The sequence below is a fragment of the Bombina bombina genome, unplaced genomic scaffold (assembly GCF_027579735.1).
Source record: "Bombina bombina isolate aBomBom1 unplaced genomic scaffold, aBomBom1.pri scaffold_469, whole genome shotgun sequence".
Lineage (NCBI taxonomy): Eukaryota > Metazoa > Chordata > Amphibia > Anura > Bombinatoridae > Bombina > Bombina bombina.
Window position 1 is genome coordinate 164,373 of NW_026511865.1, and position 25,331 is coordinate 189,703.

A 25,331-nucleotide genomic window follows, 5' to 3' on the forward strand; every position below is an offset into this window, starting at 1 on the left:
ACAAGAGAGGAGGAGAGGAGGAGGTTATGAGCAGAGCGAAGGGGACGAGAGGGCGAGTATCTGGAGACAAGGTCTGAGATATAGGGAGGAGCAGCGTTATTGAGGATCTTGAATGTCCGAGTCAGGATTTTATGTTTTATTCTGGAGGTTAGAGGAAGCCAGTGAAGGGATTGGCAGAGAGGTGCAGCGGATGAGGAGCGACGTGTAAGGAAGATCAGCCTGGCAGAGGCATTCATTATGGATTGTACGTGAGATAGACGGCAGCTAGGGAGGCCGCAGAGGATGCAGTTGCAATAGTCAAGGTAGGAGATGATGAGAGAGTGGATTAAAGTATTAGCTGTGTCTTGTGTGAGCAAGTGGCGATTTTAGAGATGGTTTTAAGGTGTAAATGTTTGTTTGTTTTCCTCTTTACCTTTATTTGGTACTTAAAGGGACGGTAAAGCCATAATCAGACATTTATGATTTAGACAGAGCTTACAATTTTAAACAACTTTCCAATTTACTTCTATTATTTATTTGCTTCCTTCTCTTCTTGTCCTTTGCTGAAAAAATTATCAAGGTAATCTCAGGAGCAGCAAATAACCTAGATTCCAGCTGCTGATTGGTGCCTACATCTATATACTGATTGTCATTGGCTCACCCATTGGCTCAGTTAGAAACCAGTAGTGCATTGCTGCTCCTTCAACAAATGATACCAAGAGAGTGAAGTAATTTTGATAATAGAAGTAAACTGGAAAGTCATATGTTCTACCTAAATCATTAAATATTTTTTTTTAGGTTTCAGGTCTCTTTAATTCCTTTGCTATTCTTTGTTGAAGGAGTAGCATTGCACTACACACTGGGTGAACCAATGACAAGAGGTATATGTGTGCAGCCACCAATTAGCAGCCAGCTCCCAGTAGTGCATTACTGCTCCTGAGCCTACCTAGGTATTTAAAAAAAAAAAAAAATATCCCAAGGATCCTTAGGGCTACACTCAGTCAGATACAGTTGAGGATTATCAGTGCAAATAACATAAAATATTTCCCTCATTCTAAATATACCCAAATGATTGCAATATCACAACTATACCTCCAGCCTTTATAGGCTAAAGGTTAGGATTAGTTTATGTAACAAATTACACTTATGGTATGAAATACAAAGTAACATTTAAGGGACACTAAACCCAATTTTTTTTCTTTCATGATTCAGATAGAGCAGCAATTTTAAGCAACTTTCTAATTTACTCCTATTATCAATTTTTCTTTGTTCTCTTGCTATCTTTATTTAAAAAGCAGGAATGTAAAGCTTAGAAGCCTGCCCATATTTGGTTCAGAACCTGGGTTACGCTTGCTTATTGGTTACTGAATGAAGTCACAAATAAGCAAGCACTATCCAGGGTGCTGAACCTAAAATGGGCTATATCCTAAGCTTTACATTCCTGCTTTTTAAATAAAAGATAGCAAGAGAACAAAGAAAAATGGATAAAAAGAGTAAAATTAGAAAGATGCTTAAAATTACTGCTGAATCATGAAAGAAAAAAAAAATGGGTTTAGTATCCCTTTAAAAGTTCTACTGTTAAATAGAGCCATAAACACGCAGAATACTCAGCACCATAAATAAGTTAACTTGTTATTTATTGAAACATCTTGTACAATACAGCAGCAAAAATAGTCTCCCTTAATCATGCAGGAGACTATCCTGAAACGTTGCTTGACTTTTTTGCTGCTGTATTGTACAGTCTCCCTTAATCATGCAGGAGACTATCCTGAAACGTTGCTTGACTTTTTTGCTGCTGTATTGTACAGTCTCCCTTAATCATGCAGGAGACTATCCTGAAACATTGCTTGACTTTTTTGCTGCTGTATTGTACAGTCTCCCTTAATCATGCAGGAGACTATCCTGAAACATTGCTTGACTTTTTTGCTGCTGTATTGTACAGTCTCCCTTAATCATGCAGGAGACTATCCTGAAACATTGCTTGACTTGTTTGCTGCTGTATTGTACAGTCTCCCTTAAAGGGACACCATACCCAAAAATTTTCTTTCGTGATTCAGATTGAGCATGAAATTTTAAGCAACTTTCTAATTTACTCCTATTATCAAATTTTCTTCTTTCTCTTGGTATCTTTATTTGAAATGCAAGAATGTAAGTTTAGATGCCGGCCCATTTTTGGTGAACAACCTGGGTTGTCCTTGCTGATTGGTGGATAAATTCATCCACCAATAAAAAAGTGCTGTCCAGAGTACTCAAACCAAAAAAAGCTTAGATGCCTTCTTTTTCAAATAATGATAGCAAGAGAACGAAGAAAAATTGATAATAGGAGTAAATTAGAAAGTTGCTTAAAATTGCATGCTCTTTCTGATTTACAAAAGAATTTTTTTGGGTACAGTGTCCCTTTAATCATGCAGGAGACTATCCTGAAACATTGCTTGACTTTTTTGCTGCTGTATTGTACAGTCTCCCTTAATCATGCAGGAGACTATCCTGAAACGTTGCTTGACTTTTTTGCTGCTGTATTGTACAAGATGTTTCAATAAATAACAAGTGAACTTATTTATGGTGCTGAGGATTCTGCGTGTTTATGGTGGAGGGGAATCAATCACCCCTGCTCCTCGTGCATCAGTCAAGAAAAGGTGCTGTATACAACTTTGTATGAGTTAAATAGAGCTATGAGACTTGTATATGTATGGAATATATAATGATGATTCTGTCAAATAATTTGTATTGCAGCTGCTAAGTTCACGGCTCATTTAGCCACCAATCAGCAAGCGCTTCCCAAGGTGCTGAACCAAAAATGGGCCGGCTCCTAAGCATGAGTTCCTGCTTTTCAAATAAAGATACCAAGAGAACAAAGAAAAAAATGATAATAGGAGTAAAGTAGAACACTGCTCTATCCGATTGCGAAAGAAAAAAAATGGGTTTCCTATCTCTTTAAATCATGTTAGCAAGCTCCCAATTTACATGACTACTACACAGCTGCGAGACAGGCTCAAAACTCTATACTTAGCAGGCGACAGGGAGATATACTCTGGCCTGCCCTAGAAGCAGAAATAGGGGGATATGAAACACCAGATGGTATTATTTGGAGCAAAGACAAATAATAGAAATAAACCTTATCAGAGTAAGATTACAATTTTATCCGTACAACAATGGACAAAAACCCTACAGATGGGAAAGCTTTTTCCTAAAAATTCATTAACAATACCCTTAAAATATATAGTAAATGAAGAATTCAGGCACCCCATAAAAAATTGGTTAAATAAGGGGCTATATAGAGTAGCAGATATGATGCTTAACGGTAAAATACTGACCTTTACACAACTTAAACGAAAACTAGATCCCACACCAACACACTGGTTCCTTTACCTACAAACTGCTTTGGCTATACGTAAATATTTGGGAGAAAATGGTACACACGACTGTCAAACAACTCTGGAACGTTTATGCACCGTATCCCACAGACCTAAGAAGGCTATTATACAAATGTATACTTCCATTCAAGAGGCAAGAATTAAATCCAAACCCCCATTAATGTTAAAATGGGAAGCAGACACAGAGAGAATTTGAGACCGACAATTGGAACGAGATGCTTCATTATTCTAGCAAAGGTTTTATTAGTGCAGATCTAAGAGAGAATATTTCCGATGGTACTTGATGCCTGCAAAGACAGCTCATTTAGTAAAGGGTAGTTCCAGAAACTGCTACAGAGGATGCATGGTAACAGGATCTTATATCCACATGTGGTGGGAATGCCCTAAGGTTAAAAAAATATGGCAAGACCTTTCAAAACAAATACACGGCAGGGAGTGCAGATTGCCTAACCGGTATTACAAGAGGGGCCAAAAAAGAAATATTAAGTATATAAAAAGATATGGTAATATACCTTATCCTTGGACTCCCCCTGGTGGGACGAGGATATATCCAGTTCCAGACGTGCCTAATTGTCTACCGGACGACCTATTGGATCCGGTCTGCTTAAATTGCACAACAGTGCTTTCCCTCAAGTGAGTAGAAATTTGGCTATATGCACATCCTATACCTTATTTGCACTATGTGGCGCCCTCTACCTCCTGTTTTCTAGACCTTTCAATTAGATGAACAGATCTCACTCACACCAACACAGGACGACTGCATGAACGAATTCCCAGATTTAACTCACACATAAATACTTTTATTAAAAGTTTATGCACGACCACTAGAATAACCATAGCTAAATATTGGAAGACAGAGGTACCGAATTGGACAGAGGTATTAGCTAGACTCAAGTAAGTATACTCAATGTATGAATCAGCAGCGTTTATACAAGACACAGTTGCCACATTTCATAAAGTATGGTTCTATTGGATACTACAGAATAGTAAAAGACAAGACCAAAATAGCGAACAGGGTATGATGGGTGGGGTTGGGTAAAGGATAACAGCCTCTATTGGGGATAGAATCGTTAACCACTAGTAGCTAGCACTACTGACCAAAATTCAAAGAAAAAAAACAGGTTGGATGAGTAAGCAACCATTAGACACTACCGCAAAAGAGTACAGCGAGGAAGAATGCTTCAAAGTTCTATTGTTTGAGTTAGATTGTTTTAAATTTCTTAACTATATTTCTGTATCCCCCCAATATTGCTGTCACCCTTGAATAGTGTTAGACCTTATGTTGAATTCAGGGGGAACAGTAAGGTAAAAGGGAAAAAAAATTACACTTTTTCATACTTTATAATCTGAAAGGAAATGACACCACATGAGAGTCTACAGCAGAAAGATACCTCTTGAATCTACGAGAGGGTACATACGAGATATTCTGCATGGACTCGGAAGAGACTTACTATCAGGGAAAATACCCTGGTTGGGAGATAATTCAACAAGGTGCAAATTTACAAAAAAATAAGATATGTTATAATGACCTATGTTAGATTTCCATTGTAACTCGTGTAACAATCTACTATTATCATATGTAGAGAAGTGTTAATAAAAAATTATTTCAACTGAATCACGTTAGCAGCAGTTTTAAGATTCTGCTGTCTGTTATCCAATATCCCATAATATGCATTTGCTGTGTTATTATGTACATGATGGGATGTTAGATAACAGACAGCAGAATTGTAAAACTGCTGCTAACATACTTTAACAACTTTTTTTTTGTCTTGTCTTGGTTTGTCTGTCGTGTTTTATGTTGCTAGACTTGATTTCGAATTTAAAATATTCGAGCAGTGTATTCTGATGTAAAGAGTAAATGTATCTTATTTCATATATCTGTAACCTCAGGATCCATATTTTTATCTTTACTGTATTATAACTAAAATAGTATTGTTTGAATTACACTGGATTTGTATTATGGTATAAGAAGGTACTGGGAGATTTACATTGTTTCTTTACATTGCCATAAATATGAGTTTTCTTTTATGCGTTTTGATTTCATCAGAAACCCTGCGAGGTGCTAAAAAAAAAACTAATGTGAGCTGTTTAATTTGTTTACACTGTGGGAATGCAAATTAAAAAAAAAAACACATACTTTAACAACTGAGCAGTGAACTCATCAGCTGCTTATAATGCTACAGTTGTTGGTCTTGAAAAAGGTCCAAAATATGTCTGAAACATTGACCTTATGTAGAAATTGGACATCTGTGCTATATAATAAAGATTGGAATTTTGTATACCCATTAAGACCTTAGAGTGATAGATATATACACACACACACATACATACATACACACACATTTTATTTTAGCATTATCACTTGCACAAATTGAGTTATTATTAAAGCTGAAAAAAAATGTTGGCCAACAGACTAGCATCAACTTGGCATTGTGTATCTCTGCTCTGGCTACAAATCATATGAATAATTTAGCATTTTTCCTCCTGTCATGGAGATACTTAGCAGTAAGACCAGCAGCATGGCAGCAAAAAAAAGTCTGTGGCGAGGGGTCTAGCACTATAAATAAACACCCACTGTGATGCTAAAATATCATTTATAATGTGATTTGAAAAAAAATAAACCTGTTGAGTTGAGTACACCCCTCACATTTCTGTAAATATTTTATTATATCTTTCATGTGACAACACTGAAGAAATGACACTTTGCTACAATGTAAAGTAGTGAGTGTACAGCCTGTATAACAGTGTAAATTTGCTGTCCCCTCAAAATAACTCAACACACAGCCATTAATGTCTAAACCGTTGGCAAAAAAAGTGAGTACACCCCTAAGTAGAACCGTCCAAATTCGGCCCAATTAGCCATTTTTCCTCCCCAGTGTCATGTGACTCGTTAGTGTTACAAGGTCTCAGGTGTGAATGGGGAGCAGGTGTGTTAAATTTGGTGTTATCGCTTTCACAGTCTCTCATACTGGTCACTGGAAGTTCAACATGGCACCTCATGGCAAAGAACTCTCTGAGGATCTGAAAAAAAGAATTGTTGCTCTACATAAAGATGGCCTAGGCTATAAGGAGATTGACAAGACCCTGAAACTGAGCTGCAGCATGGTGGGCAAGACCATACAGTGGTTTCACAGGACAGGTTCCACTCAGAACAGGCCTCGCCATGATCAACCAAAGAAGTTGAGTGTGCATGCTCAGCGTCACATCCAGAGGTTGTCTTTGGGAAATAGACGTATAAGTGCTGCCAGCATTGCTGCAGAGGTTGAAGGGGAGGGTGGTCAGCCTGTCAGTGCTCACACCATATGCCGCACACTGCATCACATTGGTCTGCATAGCTGTCATCCCAGAAGGAAGCCTCTTCTAAAGATAATGCACAAGAAAGCCGCAAACAGTTTGCTGAAGACAAGCAGACTAAGGACATGGATTACTGGAACCATGTCCTGTGGTTCAATGAGACTAAGATAAACTTATTTGGTTCAGATGGTGTCAAGTGTGTGTGGCGGCAACCAGGTGAGGAGTACAAAGACAAGTGTGTCTGCCTACAGTCAAGCATGATGGTAGGAGTGTCATGGTCTGGACCTGCATGAGTGCTGCCGGCACTGGGGAGCTACAGTTCATTGAGGGAACCATGAATGCCAACATGTACTGTGACATACTGAAGCGGAGACTGGGCCGCAGGGCAGTATTCCAACATGATAACGAGCCTAAACACACCTCCAAGATGACCACTGCCTTGCTAAAGAAGTGGAGGGTAAAGGTGATGGACTGGCCTAGCATGTCTCCAGACCTAAACCCTGTTGAGCATCTTTGGGGCATTCTCAAACGGAAGGTGGAGGAGTGCAAGGTCTCTAACATCCACCAGCTCCGTGATGTCGTCATGGAGTGGAAGAGGACTCCAGTGGCAACCTGTGAAGCTCTGGTGAACTCCATTCCCAAAAGGGTTAAGGCAGTGTTGGAAAATAATGTTGGCCACAAAAAATATTGACACTTTCAGCACAATTTGGACATTTCCACTTAGGGGTGTACTCACTTTTGTTGCCAACGGTTTAGACATTAATGACTGTGTGTTGAGTTATTTTGAGGGGACAGCAAATTTATACTGTTATACAGGCTGTACACTACTTTACATGGTAGCAAAGTGTAACTTTTTCAGTGTTGTCATAGATAGATAGATAGATAGATATATAGATAGATAGATAGATAGATAGATAGATATGTGTGTGTATAGTGATGTGCAGTCACTAGAGGCAGGTGAGGCAGGGCTTCACCTCTCATATGGGCAAAAATATATATATTTTTTTATTGGCTTTAAAAAAAAATTGCAATTTTCTTTTCCCCAGCATTTTTTTTTCACAGCTAAATGTTGTGCAATGGAGAGGCACAAGCAAGTCTGCCCACCATTACACAACATGCTGCGCCACCTACTGGATGAAAGTGGTTAAGATCATTGCATGGCCCATAACTGCTTATTTGAGGCAGGCCTATTTGGGCTGACCCAATCTAGTGAGAGGCATTAGTAAGTTGAACTTAGGGTTGAGGCTGGATGTTAAATGATATAAAACAAAACAAAAACGGAAAAAAACAACTTTCATTTATTTTGTTGCTGTCCTGTGAAGCTGCCAGCTTTGCTAAAGTGAAAAAGAGAGTTCAGTACTTCCCCTCTAAGTGCAGTGGAATGTGACACTGTAACTTCCTTGCAAAGCAGGAAGAGATGCAGAGAGCAGTGTTTTAGCCACATCTTATTGAAGTAAGTTCTACAACCTTAGATTTTGCTGAAAGGGATTCTGTTAGCGAAAATTAAAATTTAATGAATGTGGTTTAGTGTTTTTTGTTTTTTTACTCATTTTCAGCAGTTTAAGGATCGTTTTTGTATTTTGTTTACTCCAAATTTACACCCACTACCTTAGCAGCTTGCCACTGTACTTCACACTAATTTATAGTCTCACTTTCTGAACTCTCTGTAGCTCTGCTGTTTTATTACTTTAAAATGCAGTGGTCCCTCTCCCCCCCTTGTGTGTGTGTCTCTCTATCTATCCATCTCTCTCCTTATGTGTCATTCTCCCCCATGGTCTCTTTCTCTCTCTGTCTCTCTTCCTCTCCCTCTGACTCTCTCATCCCTTATGTGTCTCTCTAACCCTGTGTGTGTGATTGTGTGTCTCTCTCTTTCTCTCTCTGTGTGTGATTGTTTCTCTCTCTCTTTCTCTCTCTCTCTCTAACCCTCTGTGTGTGATTGTGTCTCTCTCTCTCTCTCTAACCCTCTGTGTGTGATTGTGTCTCTGTCTCTCTCTCTCTCTTTCTCTCTCTCTCTAACCCTCTGTGTGTGATTGTCTCTCTCTCTCTTTCTCTCTCCCTCTCTAACCCTCTGTGTATGATTGTGTCTCTCTCTCTCTTTCTCTCTCTCTCTCTAACCCTCTGTATGTGATTGTGTCTCTCTCTATTTCTCTCCCTCTCTAACCCTCTGTGTGTGATTGTGTCTCTATCTCTCTTTCTAACGCTCTGTGTGTGATTGTGTCTCTCTTTCTCTAACCCTTTGTATGTGATTGTGTGTCTCTCTCACCCTCTGTGCGTGATTGTGTCTCTCTCTCTCTAACCCTCTGTGTGTGATTGTGTCTCTCTCTATTTCTCTCCCTCTCTAACCCTCTGTGTGTGATTGTGTCTCTATTTGTATCTCTCTTTCTAACGCTCTGTGTGTGATTGTGTCTCTCTTTCTCTAACCCTCTGTATGTGATTGTGTGTCTCTCTCTCACCCTCTGTGTGTGATTGTGTCTCTCTCTCTCTAACCCTCTGTGTGTGATTGTGTCTCTCTTTCTCTCTCTAACCCTCTGTGTGTGATTTTGTCTCTCTCTCTCTCTCTCTCGCTAACCCTCTGTGTGTGATTGTGTCTCTCTCTCTCTCGCTAACCCTCTGTGTGTGATTGTGTCTCTCTCTCTCTCTAACCCTCTGTGTGTGATTGTGTCTCTCTCTCTCTCTAACCCTCTGTGTGTGATTTTGTCTCTCTCTCTTTCTCTCTAACCCTCTGTGTGTGATTGTGTGTGTTTCTCTCTTTCTCTCTAACCCTCTGTGTCTCTCTCCCCCGAGTGCTTTTCTGTGTTTCTGTCTACCTTTTATTTATTTAATTAATGAATGGGTAGTGCCATCTGATGGTGTGGCTTTATTTAAAGGGGTGGGGTCAAGCGCCCCACCATCTTTAAATTTCACGAGCCGCCACTGGATCAAGACATTTTTATATTTACTGAATAATGAAAGAATCTATAAGCATAATTTGCAGCATTAAAGTAAAAAGTATGTTTTAAATATATTTTAATGGGCATGGATTTCTAGATCTCATAATCAGAGCAAGTATTTTGTTTTCTGGCAAGAGTTTCTGTTACAATCCTTTAGACTAAAATCAGATATTTACTAAGTTGACCAGTTTTCCAAGACACCATTTAAAGGGACATGAAACCCATATGTTTTCTTTCATGATTTAGAAAGAGCATGCAATTTTAAATAACTTTCCAATTTACATCTAATTTTCTTCATTCTTTTGATATCCTTTGTTGAAAATCATATCTAAATATACTCAGTAGCTGCTGATTGGTAGCTGCACAGATATCTCATGTGATTGGCTCACCCATGTGCATTGCTATTTCTTCAACAAAGGATATCTAAAGAATGAAGGCATATATATATATATAGTCCAATATAAAAAAGTATCATTGCTCAATGCAATACTCTTGTTATTTTGATATCTAACACGGCTACTCCAAGATATATAGAATATATATATATATATATATATATATTTTAGGAGGCAGATAGAATATGTAGGAAAGGAGGTTCCCAGTTGGTTTGTTTGGAAGTATGCATTGTGTGGGTGCTGGTTAGGGTCCCAGGAAGGGGGAGACCTTGTCGTGGTCCTGGGCTTGATCCTTTGGCGCCAAATGTAACTGACTTCCCCCAGTTTTGCTTTTAAACATTGCTGTGAATCTGCTAGTGAGTGCTGGGTTTTTTTGTGTTTAGAATATGTAGGAGTTAGAAATACTTTTAGGAGCCAGGCAGTGGTATTTGTATATAGATATATGGAGAATAAACCCAAATTTTAGGAGCAAGTGGCTCCCAGGCTCCTGTGTTTGTCGAGCCCTGGATTAGAGAGTATAAGGTATTACAATAATCAATATAGACTGAACAGAACCCCCTAAAATGACACTGATTCCTTACTCTGCTGACACTGTTGTGTCACTGTCTATCTCTTGCGCTCTCTGATGCTCTTTTTCTTGCGCGCTTTCTCTCGCGCTCGCTCTGTCGCTCTTGAACCCTCTCTTATTCATCCAAAGCCCATATGGTTATTTGCAATGATAAATATGCCTCATGTTCCAAATATATTGTGTAACACTCAGTGGTTCCACCTGCAGCCTTCCAAATAAAAATAACCTTGTGTTTCAGTACTATTATTACAGCTTTTGAAGTGAGAACAAATATCTAGTTTCTGAGCCACAAACAGTGACAGAAAAAAGTCAGTCTCTGGCCTTACACACAAACTAGATTATCAGCTCTGTAAGCAAATCTCCCAAGCTCCAGACCTAATGCAATAGAACATAATCCTGACTTCAGACCTGACTTACTGTGCACAGGTTTTGTTATGTAACCGCAGTAAGAGGGAGGAATGTGGCAGGAAATGAGCAGGAGCTGCCTGAGGGTGGGCGGCACATTCCACAGAATGATGGGCAGAGGGCAAGGGCCAGGGCAGTGTTAGAAAGCAAAGCAGGCAGACTCATACATAGGCTGATTGGCACGTACATAAAGAGACACAAAGAAAAACACATGCAGGAAGGCAGAGACAGATGAAGTTATATAAACTGAATGGCACAGACTGCAAGCAGAACTATAGGAGACAATTAGTAAACAAAAAGTTACTCAGGAACACAAAGCACAATACTGACTGAGGGGTCAGAGAGCGCCGTTTATGCTGCAGATCCAGCTTCAGGAACATTAGCGGTGCTCGTGCAAGTCTATAAGCACAAGTTAAAGGGACATTCTGGTTAAAATTTAGATGCACATAGATGAATTACATCTTTGAATAGAAACATATTTGCAATATACATGTACTGGCAATAATGCTTCTAGTAAAAGTTATCACTGTTTTAGTGTTAGTATTTTTTTCTGCATGTGCGGCATACACAGATATTCTCAGTGCACCAGCATTTTAAATACTGCAGCTGCTCCGAGCACCAGTCAGGCTGGCATCATGTCAGCAATTTACAAATGGAGTCATTACCAGGTGGGACAAGCACCTTAGGCTCTCTGAGAAAGTGCTGTGTTTAAAATGCTGGTGCACGGTGCATACTTAAATACACTTTTGAAACAGCTATAACTTTTATTAGAAGCATTTTTGCCAATACATTTATATTACAAAAATGCTTCTATTCAAAAATTAAATACATCTATGTGGATTCCAATTTTGACTGGAATATCCCTTTTTAAGAAGCAGACGCCTAGATTACGAGTCTTGCGTTAGCCTTCAAAAGCTGCGTTGAGAGGTCCCAACGCCGCTTTTTAACGCCCGCTGGTATTACGAGTCTGGCAGGTACAGGTGTACCGCTCACTTTTTTCCCGCGACTTGAGCATAACGCAAATCCACTTACGTCAATTGCGTATCCTATCTTTTCAATGGGATTTGCCTAACGCCAGTATTACGAGTCTTGGAAAAAGTGAGCGGTACACCCTCTCCTGTCAAGACTCCTACCGCATTTAAAAGTCAGTAGTTAAGAATTTTATGGGCTAACGCCGTAACATAAAACTCTTAACTAAAGTGCTAAAAAGTACACCAACACCCATAAACTACCTATTAACCCCTAAACCGAGGCCCCCCCGCACATCGCAAACACTTAAATAAATTTTTTAACCCCTAATCTGCCGACCGGACATCGCCGCCACTGTAATAAATATATTAACCCCTAAACCGCTGCACTCCCGCATCGCAAACACTAGTTCAATTTTATTAACCCCTAATCTGCCGTCCCTAACATCGCTGACACCTACCTACATTTATTAACCCCTAATCTGCCTCCCCCAACGTCGCTGCCACTATATTAAATGTATTAACCCCTAAACCTAAGTCTATCCCTAACCCCCCCCAACTTAAATATAATTTAAAATAATCGGAAAAAAATTACTACAATTAAATAAATTATTCCTATTTAAAACTAAATACTTACCTATAAAATAAACCATAAGATAGCTACAATATAACTAATAATTACATTGTAGCTATCTCAGGGTTTATTTTTTATTTTACAGGCAAGTTTGTATTTATTTTAACTAGGTACAATGGTAACTATTTAATAACTTACTAGTTAAAATAAGTACAAATTTACCTGTAAAATAAACCCTAACCTAAGTTACAATTACACCTAACACTACAATTAAATAAATTACCTAAATTAACTACAATCAATTACAATTAAATAAAGTACGGAAACAAAAAAAACCCACTAAATTACAGAAAATAATAAAATAATTACAAGAATTTTAAACTAATTACACCTAATCTAATCCCCCTAATAAAATAAAAAAGCCCCCCAAAATAATAAAAATCGCTACCCTATACTAAATTACAAATAGGGCCTTTTGCGGGGCATTACCCCAAAGTAATCAGCTCTTATACCTGTAAAAAAAAAATACAATACCCCCCCCCAACATTAAAACCCACCACCCACACACCCAACCCTACTCTAAAACCCACCCAATCCCCCCTTAATAAAACCTAACACTAACCCCTTGAAGATCACCCTACCTTGAGACGTCTTCACCCAACCTGGCAGAAGTGGTCCTCCAGACAGCCAGAAGTCTTCATCCGATCCGGGCAGAAGAGGACCTCCAGATGAGCAGAAGTCTTCATCCAGGCGGCATCTTCTATCTTCATCCATCCGGAGCGGGTCCATCTTCAAGCCATCTGACACGGAGCATCCTCTTCCATCCAACGACTAACACTAAATGACTGTACCTTTAAGTGACGTCATCCAAGATGGCGTTCCTTCAATTCCGATTGGCTGATAGAATTCTATCAGCCAATCGGAATTAAGGTAGAAAAAATCCTATTGGCTGATCCAATCAGCCAATAGGATTGAGCTTGCATTCTATTGGCTGACTGGAACAGCCAATAGGATTTTTTCTACCTTAATTCCCATTGGCTGATAGAATTCTATTAGCCAATCGGAATTGAAGGAACGCCATCGTGGATGACGTCACTTAAAAGGTACCGTCATTTAGTGTTAGTCGTCGGATGAAAGAGGATGCTCCGCGTCGGATGGCTTGAAGATGGACCCGCTCCGCATGGAAGAAGATAGAAGATGCCGCCTGGATGAAGACTTCTGCCCGTCTGGAGGTTTTTTAGAGGTAAAAGAGCTGATTACTTTGGGGTAATGCCCCGCAAAAGGCCCTTTTAAGGGCTAGTTGTAATTTAGTATAGGGTAGGGAATTTTATTATTTTGGGGGGCTTTTTTATTTTATTAGGGGGGTTAGATTAGGTGTAATTAGTTTAAAATGCTTGTAATTATTTTATTATTTTCTGTAATTTAGTGTTGTTTTTTTTTCGTACTTTAGTTTATTTAATTTAAATTGTAATTAATTGTAGTTAGTTTAAATAATTTATTTAATTATAGTGTAGTGTTAGGTGTAATTGTAACTTTGGTTAGGGTTTATATTACAGGTAAATTTGTACTTATTTTAACTAGGAAGTTATTAAATAGTTAATAACTATTCTACCTAGTTAAAATAAATACAAACTTGCCTGTAAAATAAAAATAAATCCTAAGATGGCTACAATGTAACTATTAGTTATATTGTAGCTAGCTTAGGGTTTATTTTATAGGTAAGTATTTAGTTTTAAAATAGGAATAATTTAGTTAATAATAGTAATTTTATTTAGATGTATTTAAATTATATTTAAGTTAGGGGGGTGTTAGGGTTAGGCTTAGATTTAGGGGTTAATAACTTTATTATAGTGGCGGCAACGTTGGCGGCGGCGGCAGAGTAGGGGTTAATAAGTGTAGTTAGGTGGCGGCGGCAGAGTAGGGGTTAATAAGTGTAGTTAGGTGGTGGCGGCGGCAGAGTAGGGGTTAATAAATAAAAAGTAGGTGTCGGCGATGTTGGGGGCGGCAGATTAGGGGTTAATAACTATAATGTAAGTGGCGGCGGTGTCCGGAGTGTCAGATTAGGGGTTAATAAGTGTAAGATTAGGGGTGTTTAGACTCGGGGTTCATGTTAGGGTGTTAGGTGTAGACATAAAAAGTATTTTCCCATAGGAATCAATGGGGCTGCGTTAGAAGCTGAACGCTGCTTTTTTGCAGGTGTTAGGTTTTTTTTCAGCCGAATCAGCCCCATTGATTCCTATGGGGAAATCATGCATGAGCACGTTTTACCAGCTCACCGCTACCATAAGCAACGCTGGTATTGAGGCGAGATGTGGAGCTAAATTTTGTTCTCCGCTCACTTTTTTGCGGCTAACGCCGGGTTTAAAAAAACCCTGTAATACCAGCGTTGTCTTAAGTGAGCGGTGAGAAAAAAAATGCTCGTTAACACCGCACACCATTACCGACAAAAACTCGTAATCTAGCCGAGAGATTGTAAAATTAGCCCAGGATGATTGATATGCCCTGCTCTCGTGCAATTGGTTGAGCAAGAGCAGGGGTGGGGATTGCACAAGTGATTGCTTGCAAAATATTTAATTTTAGCAATAGAAGCTGCATTGCTGCACACAAACACAGGCAGACAGGTTTCCTATATGGAAGCTTTGTCTGCTCGCATGTTCAGAAATGTGGGCCTGAAATGGAAACACAGGCAAATGGGGGGCAGTACTCAAGATGAACAGAAAGTTAAAGGCTGACACAATAGTCAGAATGATTAGAACAGAGCCTAGAGCTCATCTAAAGCTCTCCCCTCAGGTGGGCTCATCTAAAGCTCTCCCCTCAGGTGGGCTCATCTAAAGCTCTCCCCTCAGGTGGGCTCATCTAAAGCTCTCCCCTCAGGTGGGCTCATCTAAAGCTCTCCCCTCAGGTGAGCTCATCTAAAGCTCTCCCCTCAGGTGAGCTCATCTAAAGCTCTCCCCTCAGGTGAGCTCATCTAAAGCTCTCCCCTCAGGTGGGCTCATCTAAAGCTCTCCCCTCAGGTGGGCTCATCTAAAGCTCTCCCCTCAGGTGGGCTCATCTAAAGCTCTCCCCTCAGGTGGGCTCATCTAAAGCTCTCCCCTCAGGTGGGCTCATCTAAAGCTCTCCCCTCAGGTGGGCTCATCTAAAGCTCTCCCCTCAGGTGAGCTCATCTAAAGCTCTCCCCTCAGGTGAGCTCATCTAAAGCTCTCCCCTCAGGTGAGCTCATCTAAAGCTCTCCCCTCAGGTGAGCTCATCTAAAGCTCTCCCCTCAGGTGAGCTCATCTAAAGCTCTCCCCTCAGGTGAGCTCATCTAAAGCTCTCCCCTCAGGTGAGCTCATCTAAAGCTCTCCCCTCAGGTGAGCTCATCTAAAGCTCTCCCCTCAGGTGAGCTCATCTAAAGCTCTCCCCTCAGGTGAGCTCATCTAAAGCTCTCCCCTCAGGTGAGCTCATCTAAAGCTCTCCCCTCAGGTGAGCTCATCTAAAGCTCTCCCCTCAGGTGAGCTCATCTAAAGCTCTCCCCTCAGGTGAGCTCATCTAAAGCTCTCCCCTCAGGTGAGCTCATCTAAAGCTCTCCCCTCAGGTGAGCTCATCTAAAGCTCTCCCCTCAGGTGAGCTCATCTAAAGCTCTCCCCTCAGGTGAGCTCATCTAAAGCTCTCCCCTCAGGTGAGCTCATCTAAAGCTCTCCCCTCAGGTGAGCTCATCTAAAGCTCTCCCCTCAGGTGAGCTCATCTAAAGCTCTCCCCTCAGGTGAGCTCATCTAAAGCTCTCCCCTCAGGTGAGCTCATCTAAAGCTCTCCCCTCAGGTGAGCTCATCTAAAGCTCTCCCCTCAGGTGAGCTCATCTAAAGCTCTCCCCTCAGGTGAGCTCATCTAAAGCTCTCCCCTCAGGTGAGCTCATCTAAAGCTCTCCCCTCAGGTGAGCTCATCTAAAGCTCTCCCCTCAGGTGAGCTCATCTAAAGCTCTCCCCTCAGGTGAGCTGATCTAAAGCTCTCCCCTCAGGTGAGCTGATCTAAAGCTCTCCCCTCAGGTGAGCTGATCTAAAGCTCTCCCCTCAGGTGAGCTGATCTAAAGCTCTCCCCTCAGGTGAGCTGATCTAAAGCTCTCCCCTCAGGTGAGCTGATCTAAAGCTCTCCCCTCAGGTGAGCTGATCTAAAGCTCTCCCCTCAGGTGAGCTGATCTAAAGCTCTCCCCTCAGGTGAGCTGATCTAAAGCTCTCCCCTCAGGTGAGCTGATCTAAAGCTCTCCCCTCAGGTGAGCTGATCTAAAGCTCTCCCCTCAGGTGAGCTGATCTAAAGCTCTCCCCTCAGGTGAGCTGATCTAAAGCTCTCCCCTCAGGTGAGCTGATCTAAAGCTCTCCCCTCAGGTGAGCTGATCTAAAGCTCTCCCCTCAGGTGAGCTGATCTAAAGCTCTCCCCTCAGGTGAGCTGATCTAAAGCTCTCCCCTCAGGTGAGCTGATCTAAAGCTCTCCCCTCAGGTGAGCTGATCTAAAGCTCTCCCCTCAGGTGAGCTGATCTAAAGCTCTCCCCTCAGGTGAGCTGATCTAAAGCTCTCCCCTCAGGTGAGCTGATCTAAAGCTCTCCCCTCAGGTGAGCTGATCTAAAGCTCTCCCCTCAGGTGAGCTGATCTAAAGCTCTCCCCTCAGGTGAGCTGATCTAAAGCTCTCCCCTCAGGTGAGCTGATCTAAAGCTCTCCCCTCAGGTGAGCTGATCTAAAGCTCTCCCCTCAGGTGAGCTGATCTAAAGCTCTCCCCTCAGGTGAGCTGATCTAAAGCTCTCCCCTCAGGTGAGCTGATCTAAAGCTCTCCCCTCAGGTGAGCTGATCTAAAGCTCTCCCCTCAGGTGAGCTGATCTAAAGCTCTCCCCTCAGGTGAGCTGATCTAAAGCTCTCCCCTCAGGTGAGCTGATCTAAAGCTCTCCCCTCAGGTGAGCTGATCTAAAGCTCTCCCCTCAGGTGAGCTGATCTAAAGCTCTCCCCTCAGGTGAGCTGATCTAAAGCTCTCCCCTCAGGTGAGCTGATCTAAAGCTCTCCCCTCAGGTGAGCTGATCTAAAGCTCTCCCCTCAGGTGAGCTGATCTAAAGCTCTCCCCTCAGGTGAGCTGATCTAAAGCTCTCCCCTCAAGTGAGCTGATCTAAAGCTCTCCCCTCAAGTGAGCTGATCTAAAGCTCTCCCCTCAAGTGAGCTGATCTAAAGCTCTCCCCTCAAGTGAGCTGATCTAAAGCTCTCCCCTCAAGTGAGCTGATCTAAAGCTCTCCCCTCAAGTGAGCTGATCTAAAGCTCTCCCCTCAAGTGAGCTGATCTAAAGCTCTCCCCTCAAGTGAGCTGATCTAAAGCTCTCCCCTCAAGTGAGCTGATCTAAAGCTCTCCCCTCAAGTGAGCTGATCTAAAGCTCTCCCCTCAAGTGAGCTGATCTAAAGCTCTCCCCTCAAGTGAGCTGATCTAAAGCTCTCCCCTCAAGTGAGCTGATCTAAAGCTCTCCCCTCAAGTGAGCTGATCTAAAGCTCTCCCCTCAAGTGAGCTGATCTAAAGCTCTCCCCTCAAGTGAGCTGATCTAAAGCTCTCCCCTCAAGTGAGCTGATCTAAAGCTCTCCCCTCAAGTGAGCTGATCTAAAGCTCTCCCCTCAAGTGAGCTGATCTAAAGCTCTCCCCTCAAGTGAGCTGATCTAAAGCTCTCCCCTCAAGTGAGCTGATCTAAAGCTCTCCCCTCAAGTGAGCTGATCTAAAGCTCTCCCCTCAAGTGAGCTGATCTAAAGCTCTCCCCTCAAGTGAGCTGATCTAAAGCTCTCCCCTCAAGTGAGCTGATCTAAAGCTCTCCCCTCAAGTGAGCTGATCTAAAGCTCTCCCCTCAAGTGAGCTGATCTAAAGCTCTCCCCTCAAGTGAGCTGATCTAAAGCTCTCCCCTCAAGTGAGCTGATCTAAAGCTCTCCCCTCAAGTGAGCTGATCTAAAGCTCTCCCCTCAAGTGAGCTGATCTAAAGCTCTCCCCTCAAGTGAGCTGATCTAAAGCTCTCCCCTCAAGTGAGCTGATCTAAAGCTCTCCCCTCAAGTGAGCTGATCTAAAGCTCTCCCCTCAAGTGAGCTGATCTAAAGCTCTCCCCTCAAGTGAGCTGATCTAAAGCTCTCCCCTCAAGTGAGCTGATCTAAAGCTCTCCCCTCAAGTGAGCTGATCTAAAGCTCTCCCCTCAAGTGAGCTGATCTAAAGCTCTCCCCTCAAGTGAGCTGATCTAAAGCTCTCCCCTCAAGTGAGCTGATCTAAAGCTCTCCCCTCAAGTGAGCTGATCTAAAGCTCTCCCCTCAAGTGAGCTGATCTAAAGCTCTCCCCTCAAGTGAGCTGATCTAAAGCTCTCCCCTCAAGTGAGCTGATCTAAAGCTCTCCCCTCAAGTGAGGCTGATCTAAAGCTCTCCCCTCAAGTGAGCTGATCTAAAGCTCTCCCCTCAAGTGAGCTGATCTAAAGCTCTCCCCTCAAGTGAGCTGATCTAAAGCTCTCCCCTCAAGTGAGCTGATCTAAAGCTCTCCCCTCAAGTGAGCTGATCTAAAGCTCTCCCCTCAAGTGAGCTGATCTAAAGCTCTCCCCTCAAGTGAGCTGATCTAAAGCTCTCCCCTCAAGTGAGCTGATCTAAAGCTCTCCCCTCAAGTGAGCTGATCTAAAGCTCTCCCCTCAAGTGAGCTGATCTAAAGCTCTCCCCTCAAGTGAGCTGATCTAAAGCTCTCCCCTCAAGTGAGCTGATCTAAAGCTCTCCCCTCAAGTGAGCTGATCTAAAGCTCTCCCCTCAAGTGAGCTGATCTAAAGCTCTCCCCTCAAGTGAGCTGATCTAAAGCTCTCCCCTCAAGTGAGCTGATCTAAAGCTCTCCCCTCAAGTGAGCTGATCTAAAGCTCTCCCCTCAAGTGAGCTGATCTAAAGCTCTCCCCTCAAGTGAGCTGATCTAAAGCTCTCCCCTCAAGTGAGCTGATCTAAAGCTCTCCCCTCAAGTGAGCTGATCTAAAGCTCTCCCTCAAGTGAGCTGATCTAAAGCTCTCCCCTCAAGTGAGCTGATCTAAAGCTCTCCCCTCAAGTGAGCTGATCTAAAGCTCTCCCCTCAAGTGAGCTGATCTAAAGCTCTCCCCTCAAGTGAGCTGATCTAAAGCTCTCCCCTCAAGTGAGCTGATCTAAAGCTCTCCCCTCAAGTGAGCTGATCTAAAGCTCTCCCCTCAAGTGAGCTGATCTAAAGCTCTCCCCTCAAGTGAGCTGATCTAAAGCTCTCCCCTCAAGTGAGCTGATCTAAAGCTCTCCCCTCAAGTGAGCTGATCTAGAAGCTCTCCCCTCAAGTGAGCTGATCTAAAGCTCTCCCCTCAAGTGAGCTGATCTAAAGCTCTCCCCTCAAGTGAGCTGATCTAAAGCTCTCCCCTCAAGTGAGCTGATCTAAAGCTCTCCCCTCAAGTGAGCTGATCTAAAGCTCTCCCCTCAAGTGAGCTGATCTAAAGCTCTCCCCTCAAGTGAGCTGATCTAAAGCTCTCCCCTCAAGTGAGCTGATCTAAAGCTCTCCCCTCAAGTGAGCTGATCTAAAGCTCTCCCCTCAAGTGAGCTGATCTAAAGCTCTCCCCTCAAGTGAGCTGATCTAAAGCTCTCCCCTCAAGTGAGCTGATCTAAAGCTCTCCCCTCAAGTGAGCTGATCTAAAGCTCTCCCCTCAAGTGAGCTGATCTAAAGCTCTCCCCTCAAGTGAGCTGATCTAAAGCTCTCCCCTCAAGTGAGCTGATCTAAAGCTCTCCCCTCAAGTGAGCTGATCTAAAGCTCTCCCCTCAAGTGAGCTGATCTAAAGCTCTCCCCTCAAGTGAGCTGATCTAAAGCTCTCCCCTCAAGTGAGCTGATCTAAAGCTCTCCCCTCAAGTGAGCTGATCTAAAGCTCTCCCCTCAAGTGAGCTGATCTAAAGCTCTCCCCTCAAGTGAGCTGATCTAAAGCTCTCCCCTCAAGTGAGCTGATCTAAAGCTCTCCCCCTCAAGTGAGCTGATCTAAAGCTCTCCCCTCAAGTGAGCTGATCTAAAGCTCTCCCCTCAAGTGAGCTGATCTAAAGCTCTCCCCTCAAGTGAGCTGATCTAAAGCTCTCCCCTCAAGTGAGCTGATCTAAAGCTCTCCCCTCAAGTGAGCTGATCTAAAGCTCTCCCCTCAGGTGAGATGATCTAAAGCTCTCCCCTCAGGTGAGATGATCTAAAGCTCTCCCCTCAGGTGAGATGATCTAAAGCTCTCCCCTCAAGTGAGATGATCTAAAATGATCCTCAAGCACTGTGAGAGAAATTCTTAAAAGGCAGATTTTGCTTTACCTTTCCAATGGGAGTTCCCTGCGTTTCTGTATGTGAAGGAGAGATAAGTCCACTGCAATATAGCACTGCATGTCATGACAGTTCTGTTGCATTTACACTTTATGCTTTGTATTTTATATTACTTTACACTTCAGATTAAGCTTTATTACATTTAAACTGTGCACTATTTTGTACACTGTAGTTTATTTAGGATTGTGATTTTACAAATTTTGATTATGCCTTTACAGTTTCTATGTAACTTTAACAAAGTAGGATCATACTTTGTATATTTATGTGTATCTTTTGCATATTACATTGCACTTTGTATTTCATTACTTTCTATGGGCCCGATAAGCAAAGATTCTCTAGTTTGGAGAGAAATTATACTGCAGACTTCATTGGGGCTGAACTCACTGAATTCTTTGAGAAAAAAGTTTGGAACCTGTAAGTCCCAGAAAGATGAGAGATCCCTTCCATAGAAAGTAATAAAGCTCTCTGAGATACATTATTTCACAGCGGAGAAAGAAGGTAACTGGAGAACACCTGGGGCAGATATAAAGGCTCAGTTTGCATTAATTACAAATTAAACTGAATTTTTTACTACATTCTAACTTGCTTTTGCCTATGGTTAAGCATATATTATTTTTCTGTCAGTTAAATAAGAAATTGTAAATTTTGTGCAAACTTCACCTGCATACATCTGGCGAGAAAAATGAGAGACAAGCTTTTTTAAAATGCTTACAGCATTTCATAAGACCTGTGAGAGAGCTTCAGATATACCCTGGGAACTCCTCTGTTAAGGCCAGGGAACTCCCCTTCCACTTTCTGAAGCTGTATTTTTCATTTTACAATAGAGAAAATATGAAGTGCAATGCAAGTATGATCCTAATTTGTTAAATTAACACAGAAACTATAAAAACAATCAGAATGTGTAAAAAAAAAAATCACTGCTGGGTCTAAATCTAAATGTATTAAAGTATAAAATAGAAAGTGCAAAGCTTAAATGTAATAATACTGAAAGGGACCCAATCTGAAGTGTAAAGTAATATAAAATACAAAGCACAAAGTGTAAATGTAACAAAACTCATATCACACAGTGTGCTATATTGTACTGGGCTTGTCTCTCCTTCAGATACAGAAATGACAGATCTTGCAGTGCTGGAAAGTTCAACCCTTTTTCTTTGAGCATTCAGTGAGCTCAGACTCTGTGAAATCTGCATTACAATTTGTCTTCATGTAGGATCATTTTTTATCATCAAACTATATTATCCATATGATTGACAGTCTCAACCTCTGTTAGTATTTATTTCTAACAGACTGTCAGCCAGAGAAAGGAATATTGGCTTACTTAGGCAGACAGGCTGACAGCCATAGAGAGAAGTTATGAGTCATAGACAGACTAACAACCATAGAGAGAAATATTGACTGAGACAGACAGGCTGACAGCCATAAAAGGAAAGACTGACCAACTGAGACAGACTGCCAACCATAGAGAGAGAAGTACTGACAAAAGCAGACAAACTGACATCTAAACAGAGTTTAATGCACATATAAAACACAAATACAGTATAAGATCTCTCATTTTTATAGACAATATCCTCATTCTTAAAGAAAATATCCTTGCTGTGTCTTTCCTTCCTTGTCCTCAGTCATTACACACCAAGCATCACCACTACTTGCAGCTGGAGTCGAGGGAAGTGCAGAGAAGAGACTGTGACGAAAGATCCTCAGCAAATAACCATGGGTGACTAGCGTCTAACAACACCGTTAACTTCTGTAAACTACTGTAAACATGCTGTCACACTGCAGTACATAAGGTTAAACACACACACATATATACATATACATATATATATATTGTAGATAAAACCATTGAACACTGGTGTGTGTGTGTGTGTGTGTGTATGAGATAAATAGAATATATATATATATATATATATATATATATATATATATATATATATATATATATATATATATATATATAAATAAAACAGACATGCAGATTAGATAGACACACTGGCACATAGACAACTATATAGAGCAGCTACACATATACAAAAAAAACAGGGCAAATACAAATAATTCTACAGACATTGGGAAGAGCAACACAGTTATATTAGGTAACAATTCCTCTGCCAGGAGACTAATCCTTGTACCCACTACAGGTTTTTAATTTATAATGTTAACTCTAAAGTTGGCTAAGACTACTCTCCCTTGTTTTGCCCTAGGTTCCCGTCTCTCAGACACCCAGAATCCCTCAGAGATTCACAAACTGACCTGGATGACATGATTTTCCCTGGCAACAACAATGCACAAAGATCCAGCCAGGGCGGGTATAACTGACTGCACACAAGCTGCGTGCCAGTTACACGTTGGCAACAGGGCCCCTGCCTGCAGCCATTTTAACTGGCCCCCCTATATAGAGCAGCTACACATATACAAAAAAAACAGGGCAAATACAAATAATTCTACAGACATTGGGAAGAGCAACACAGTTATATTAGGTAACAATTCCTCTGCCAGGAGACTAATCCTTGTACCCACTACAGGTTTTTAATTTATAATGTTAACTCTAAAGTTGGCTAAGACTTCTCTCCCTTGTTTTGCCCTAGGTTCCCGTCTCTCAGACACCCAGAATCCCTCAGAGATTCACAAACTGACCTGGATGACATGATTTTCCCTGGCAACAACAATGCACAAAGATCCAGCCAGGGCGGGTATAACTGACTGCACACAAGCTGCGTGCCAGTTACACGTTGGCAACAGGGCCCCTGCCTGCAGCCATTTTAACTGGCCCCCACTCTACCTTTGACAACTCACAGAAAGCACTCAGCCATGTAGCACAGAATACTGTTTGTCTCTAAACTACAAAAACCTCTAGAAAGCAACAGGTTAAATGAAAATAAGACATAAAAGATAGATGCCCAAGTTATGAGTGTGTAAGTCATCAGTGCCAAGCACATCAAGCCATTGGCAGCCTTTGTAAAAATGTATTGAAGCCCTAATTGCCCCTAAAAGGATTGTATTGGAGGATTATATATTTTGACAGCTGATAACTGTCTCCAAGAACACCAGATTTAATTATTACCTGGGATATACATATCTGGTATTCATGGACTTCATAAATTTATCAGCTCTGCTGGAGCTCAGCGGCGGTGTGTCAGGGGTCAGCGGCGGTGTGTCAGGGGTCAGAGGCGGTGTGTCAGGGGTCAGAGGCGGTGTGTCAGGGGTCAGAGGCGGTGTGTCAGGGGTCAGAGGCGGTGTGTCAGGGGTCAGAGGCGGTGTGTCAGGGGTCAGCGGCGGTGTGTCAGGGGTCAGCGGCTATGTGTCAGGGGTCAGAGGCGGTGTGTCAGGGGTGGCACAGATTACATTGCAAGAAGTGGGGACTGAAACACTAATCCTTCTTATGAAATGTACATTTTTACAGCAATTAAAAAATATTGTGCTTTTGTTTTGGATAGACAGATGGATTAGACCAGTAGTTTAATAAAGTTTGTTGGGGATGCAACAGGCAGATGGGAAGTTGTACCACACAGTAAGAGCACTCATCCCTTTGTTTGCAGATATAGATGCTAGAGTGCTGCATAGCCCAAAACTTCTGTTCTTACACAGTTACTGATTACCCTGAATGGGGAACTTACCTTGTTATCCTCCTCTTCCTGGCTGGAGTGATTGGATTCTCTCCTCTCCTTGGCAGAACTCTCTGCTGCTGCAACTGCCTCTTCCTTTACTTCTTTTACCTCCTTCTGGGGCACTTCTTTTACCTCCTTCTGGGGCACTTCTTTTACCTCATTCTGGGGCACTTCTTTTACCTCATTCTGGGGCACTTCTTTTACCTCCTTCTGGGGCACTTCTTTTACCTCCTTCTGGGGCACTTCTTTTACCTCCTTCTGGGGCACTTCCTTTACCTCCTTCTGGGGCACTTCCTTTACCTCCTCCTGGGGTAATTCCTCCACTGTCCCAACCTCCTCTACCGAGACCCCAGCCACTTGCTCCTCACTCTCCCCGACTTGCTCTGTTTCCTCCTCTTCCTCTAGGGAGCGCTCCTCTCTCTCCCGCTCCTCGCTCTCCTGGGCGCGCGGTGCCTTGCGGAGTTTGAGCAGAAGCAGTGTGGTTAGGATGACGGCTAGTCCGGTGAATATCAGCGGTACTGTGATGGAGTAGTCCCCTTCCAGCTCCATGCTGGCTGCAGACTGTGGGTTAAGACGCCTTTTGTTCTGTGTCTGGCAGATGATGATGAGGCAGTGATCCCCTCCCGTTACCTTCTACAGCACAGCTGTCATACCCCGGGCCCTCCCTCTTCTAACAGATCTCACCGCCCCCTCCCTGCACTGAGCACGCAGCCTCTGGAAGCACCTTCTGGTACTGGGCCAAGAAATCATCTAAACTGAGGCCTTGTAATGATGGAGAATTGTAGTATAAAGAAGCATTGGAGATATTTATGTTTTGTTCATACAAAGGGACATGAAATCCAATTGTATTTTGTTTCCTGGTTTTATGATACAGCATACAATGAAAAGGACATATATGTGCAGCCTCCAATCAGCAGATAGCTCCCAGTAGTGCATTGC

The 25,331-nt window shown here is 42.2% G+C and overlaps 1 protein-coding gene across 4 annotated transcripts in view; it reads right to left on the reverse strand.

Annotated features, from left to right (window-relative positions):
- Positions 1-25,045, reverse strand: part of LOC128643977 (gelsolin-related protein of 125 kDa-like) — a 117,490-nt gene extending 92,445 nt beyond the window's left edge. For 2 of the 4 annotated variants that reach the window (XM_053696743.1, XM_053696746.1), the window contains exon 1: positions 24,402-25,045. In XM_053696743.1, coding sequence (XP_053552718.1) covers positions 24,402-24,941 — 540 coding nt within the window. In that variant the 5' untranslated portion in view covers positions 24,942-25,045. The remainder of the gene's footprint in view (positions 1-24,401) is intronic. The other 2 variants (XM_053696744.1, XM_053696745.1) reach the window with 1 other exon arrangement.
- Between the last annotated feature and the right edge of the window lie 286 nt (positions 25,046-25,331).